This window comes from Malus sylvestris, chromosome 11 (assembly GCF_916048215.2).
Source record: "Malus sylvestris chromosome 11, drMalSylv7.2, whole genome shotgun sequence".
NCBI classification, from domain to species: domain Eukaryota; kingdom Viridiplantae; phylum Streptophyta; class Magnoliopsida; order Rosales; family Rosaceae; genus Malus; species Malus sylvestris.
The window spans coordinates 26,037,594-26,043,045 of record NC_062270.1 but is presented as its reverse complement, the minus strand read 5'-3'; the positions used below and the strand labels follow the sequence as shown (position 1 = coordinate 26,043,045).

Sequence of the window (5,452 nt, the reverse complement as noted above, 5' to 3'; positions counted from 1 at the left end):
TTTCAAATCTTTCAAGACTTCTTCCACTCTGGTAGGTATTTTGATAGTGTCCATCTGTAGAACGAGTGCATCATATTTTGGGCAAGAGTCGACGAGTGGAGACATAATTTGCAATAAAGTACCATACTTTCCCTTATGGAGAGTATTTGTCTAGCAGTTTTCCTCGATTCTATCTTGGAGGTAAGTAGTTTAATAATATTTGAGTGAGTATGTACTTGTGGATATCCGGTAGATCATGGACCGGTATTAAAGGCGTGTGGAGGGGGTTGTCTCTTGGGATGATACTTTGGGAAGTGGCAGCATGCCCATTTGGGCAGGAGGCAGCAGGAGAATTGCCCATTTGGGGCAAGTGACAACGCCATTTGGGCATGTGGCGACGGCAGGAGGCCCATTTGGGTAGGTGTCACCAACAGGATAGAGCCCAACATCAGCAAGAAGCTCCTTGACCTTCTTCTCGATGTTGCGGCTGGAGTTGTAGGTTGGAGTTTGTGGCTATACATTGGGTTTGGATGTGATGGGTGAAAGGGGCGATGATGACCATTACTTGGTGGAAGCCATGCTTCTATACCTTTCTATTGATGTTGGAGACAAAATTAGTTTATTTAATTTAACAGAAAATTAATTGCAACTTAACGGATTCGACATTTCCAATAGGTTGAGTACTTGTTTGAAATGTTAAAGAACGTTAAAACCAACTTTGAATGATACTTAAAAGATTTGGAGATTACTTAATCCTTAATAATATCGCTTGTAATAAAAAAAAATTAAATAAAAAGGCTTTCATGTGGAAAAATTGTGAGCTTGTTTGGTCGACATATAGACGGGCTTACATTTCTCGTACTATGTAGACGAAGCTAAGAGACAGAGACGGAGACAGAAAACATCGAGTGTGGTGTAACCAGACGACGACGAATACAATCTTACGAACGAGGAACATGTTCTACAGAGGGTAACTCCACTTTCCCTTCCCTTGCTTGTAATCCTTTATTCCAATTTCTTCCTTTTCTTCCTTTTCTTCTTCTTCAATTACTATTACAATGATTCCTCATCTTTTCATTTTTTAGGTTATTTAAATTCATATTAGTGTTCTTTTCTCTAATAATTTCTACCGATGGCCTTTATTAGTCGATTTCTTTCTGTTGTTCTTGTTAATTGTGGGTTAGTATAAACTAGATGACGCCCAGAATAATAAGTTCATTTTTTCCCGAAATTTTATGGATTATTTGGGGTTGAACAACATAAATGATAGGATTAGAACTAAATTAGTTTTTCAATTTAATGTTCTGGGATTGTTTTTTTTTGCCCCCGTATGCTCGATTTCGAAGAAAATTCAACAAATTTATGGTCTAGCTAGTTATGGATGATATCGAAAACCCTTACGTCAATAAAATGCTTGCTGGTAATTTGTAATTAGCAAACGTTGTTTTTATTACAGGACTGACAATATTTTTCTGGTTTCTATTTGGGCCTGCGGGGAACCTTTTCTATTTGAGCAAGTACTGATTATTTCCCTTGTTTTGAAATTGATAAGCGCTTTAAGGCGGAACGTAGGATGTGGAAGTATGTCATCAAAACCCTTAAGTTAGTCGCAACTGAAATAATTTCGAGGGTTTGTTTAAGACCTGAATAAAATGTTTGACCTAATTAATACAGCAAGAGAGTACCTGTTGCCGAAACCAGTTAGAGAGTACCTGTTATGATTTAAATCTATGGTAGTTGTCCAGGGTAATGGAAGAAAACACTATAAAATTCTGAGATTCAATGTGGAATACAAAAATGTATTTGCAAGTTTCCGGTTGTTATGTCAGGAAATATCCTATTTTTTCTATTTTCCAACAACCAGATCTGGTTTTTCCATGGAAAATTTATCTTTAGTTTATAATTTTACACTTACGTTGTTTCCCCACTCCTAAAATTTATAAGTTAGTAGCACAAGGTCCTCAGACCCAAAGGGTGTGTTTTAAACTCCGGACCTATCGCACCTAAGGGAAGCTCCAAGTTGCATTTGTATCTTGTTTTACCCGTACCATTTTAGGTTCATGTTGAATATCATACTAGTAAGAACTCTACCCAACTTGTCTTATCATCCATTTAAGATGACCGAACATTAGCTTAACCTCTTCATTGATCATGTCATGTTTGGGTCAGTTTACATACCTCATTTCCAAGTTATGTTAGACCGTGGTGATTTTTTCCTGTCATTTTATGTTGTCAAACATTTGTCAACCCTAATCCGGCTTCTCTTTTGTTAGTTGAGAGGAGTGACTATACACTTACCTACCATGTATATTAGTGATGTCATGTTTGGGTTGGTCCACGACTCCACATATATTTTGAATTAAAAGTGGAAAACTAAGTGTCACATATATTTATCCAAACTTATTACTCATACATTCCTTATAAAATCAAAATCCACTTCATCCTGATACTAGAGAAATCATACAAAATTAAAGGAATAGTACATTGTATATTAAGAAATGGAACATACTTACTTAGGCAGTTTTGTCGTGTCAAAATTGGGTTATTTGTGGACGACGTTAACCCAACCTATTTTTCTCTTATGTTTTTGGGCAGCATTATTACGAATCTGTGTCAAGTAGTGCTGAAGTGTAATTCTGTAGCTTCTTTTTGGCCTCGTCTTGTGTTATTGACTTTCAAACTACATGTATTTAAGATTAAGTGATTTATTTCTGATACAAAGGTCCTTTACTTGACGCATATGCTTAGAAAAAAACTTGGAAGACTTGATCCTGTATCAATAAATGACGGGAAAAAATAATGTATTCATAATACTAGTTAGCAAGTTATTTTCGTGTTTCCTACTAACTCAACCTGTTTATTATGCATGTTAGTAAATTGTAGCATTTATGGGTTTCTATTAAGTAATACGAACTTCAACTTCTTTTCAATAAAAAATGAAAATTGAATCAAGGAATACTAACTGTAACCCAATAATTTAGTCTTGAGTTCACGTTGTATTACTTTCCACCCCTTATCCCACCCTGTCTCTAACTCAGGAATGATTTACCACCGTAATAAAAACTAAAAGGGGCATTTGTAGCTTTACATTTGTCCTGGTGCATTGTTTGTATACTGGCTTGTTTAGTGTGATTCATTGCAATTTGCAAGTGTTCCACGTTGGGAAAGGAATTAGTGCACAACCACTGCTTGTTAATCTACTTTGGTATATAGCTAGGTGAGGCTGTTTCGTGGGCTGAGGAATTTGTGAAGGCAGAGCATTATATTGTGGTTATCGTCCGACAACCTATAATACACATAGTATGGAAATTTGATATTCAGGAATGATGTCGATGTTTGCATCTATATGTATTTATGGTATCACTATAGTAGCACATGTTTTCTTGTTTCTAAACAACTGATGTATAGGAAGAAACACAAGGAGAGATGCAATGTAGAGAATTGATTCTCCCACATCCACAGAAAGAACATGAAAGTGCTAAGAGAATATATTACTGAGTATTCTAAACAGTACGTAATGGATTCTAAATCTTGATGTCTATATTAATGCAAATACTATTGTTTTGGGTTCCATTCTAAGTCTAACTTGTTTATTTTGTGATATAAAAGCTGTGGTTTAATGAAAGTGCATGAGAATGTTTTTCTAGAAAGAAGAAAAACTACCCAACTACTAGGAGATATTGGTGCATGGCATAGGAAAATTGGAATGCTTATTAGTGTAGTTGAGTAATTAGTCATGATTCTTTATAATATGTGAGTATTGATGAGTGTGCTTCTCCTCTGTTGCTTTTGTTGCCACTGGGGACTAAAGTAAATTTTCTGATGGTGGTGATGGCCGTGAAATGGGTTCAAAGCGTCAGCGGCTAGGCGAGCTAGGATCTTCATTCTATGGAACCTCCCCAGGCTCAGGTTATATGTACAATCCTACTCCTTATGCATATGTTGGACAGCCTCCGCCTTTCCCTGTCGTTAAGCTTCGTGGTCTACCATTTGATTGCACGGAAGTTGATGTTGCTGAGTTCTTCCATGGTCTTGACATCATTGATGTTCTTTTTGTCCACAAGAATAGCAAGTTCACTGGGGAAGCATTTTGTGTTTTGGGGTATCCTCTCCAGGTTGATTTTGCCCTTCAAAAGAATAGGCACAACATGGGCAGGAGATATGTTGAAGTGTTCAGAAGTAAAAGGCAGGAATATTACAAGGCAATAGCACAAGAAGTTTCTGATTCTCGTGGTGGTTCCCCTCGCAGAAATGCCCCAAGGGCCAAATCTTATGATGAAGGGAAGGACTCAGCGGAGCACACGGGGGTATTGCGGTTGAGGGGATTGCCATTTTCAGTTGGCAAGGATGATATAATGGATTTCTTTAAGGACTATGTGTTGTCTGAGAACTCAATTCATTTTACAATGAATTCGGAAGGGAGGCCCACTGGGGAAGGGTTTGTGGAGTTTGCAAGTGCGGAAGACTCCAAGGCAGCTATGGCCAAGGATAGGATGACGCTTGGAAGTCGATACATAGAGTTGTTCCCCTCCACGCATGATGAGTTGGATGAAGCAATATCAAGAGGACGGTGATTCCTTGTAGCTTGGCCATCAATTGCTATCGTGTACTAGCCATAATCTTTTACATTGTTGCTTCATATTTCGCTTGACGACTTTCAGTCAGATTTTCTAGTTGTTGTTTCAGGAGAAGTATGCTTTACGTATGAGTGAAGTTTTTCGTATTTAGCTAGTTTCCTCTGCTGATTTAGGTTCTGTTATCTTGCCTTGTGTATCTGCTACATGACATATGTTTCCCCTCTAATTTAGTCCTGTTCTACACTGATGCATGTTGGGTCGATATACGTTGTTCCCCGGGATTGATGATATCTAGGATCGAGTTCTGTTCTAGAATTTAAGTTGGATGGCTAAGAACTGTTTCTCATACATTGCCTGTTATGTTCTGCTTCCTTGTTTATGTAGGCCAAAGGCAAAGGGTTTGTACTTCGTGTCAGTTCCCATCCCAGTTTTCGCAACGGAATCATGTTTCTTCTTGTACTGGGTTTGCTATATATTGTCTTTCTCTGTTTACATTTGCATTTGGATTGTGGAGAATGGTAAGAGCAGTTTCATCGGTGTTGCTGAAATTGTTGTGATGGTTATATCATCTTCTTGTGTTGGAAATCTCATGGTATTAAAAATGCTGAAGTTGAAATGCTGCTGTTGCTTTTGGTTCATATTATATGTCGTTTGTTATTGAGAACCTCAATATTATTAAGGTGACTTCCATCCCTTATAATTACTATTTGTTGAAATATTTCACATCGGGCAGAGAGAGAAAACAAGAGTTTAATAACCTAACTCGATTCCAACTAATAGGAGGTCTTTTGTAATAAAATTCTATACATGTTGCACTATGCGGGTGGTAATTATAAGTTGGAGACAATATCGGTATTGTTAGAAGGGAGCATTTGGCCCGTCTCCTTGATGATTTG

General features: G+C 37.5%; 1 protein-coding gene across 1 annotated transcript; it reads left to right on the top strand.

Annotated features, from left to right (window-relative positions):
* Positions 1-781: 781 nt before the first annotated feature.
* On the top strand, positions 782-4,799 carry LOC126590849 (uncharacterized). The gene is made up of 2 exons (XM_050256364.1): positions 782-949; positions 3,791-4,799. Exons 1-2 carry the CDS (start codon positions 936-938, stop codon positions 4,551-4,553), a joined length of 777 nt encoding a protein of 258 aa, XP_050112321.1. The 5' UTR covers positions 782-935; the 3' UTR covers positions 4,554-4,799.
* Positions 4,800-5,452: the final 653 nt, after the last annotated feature.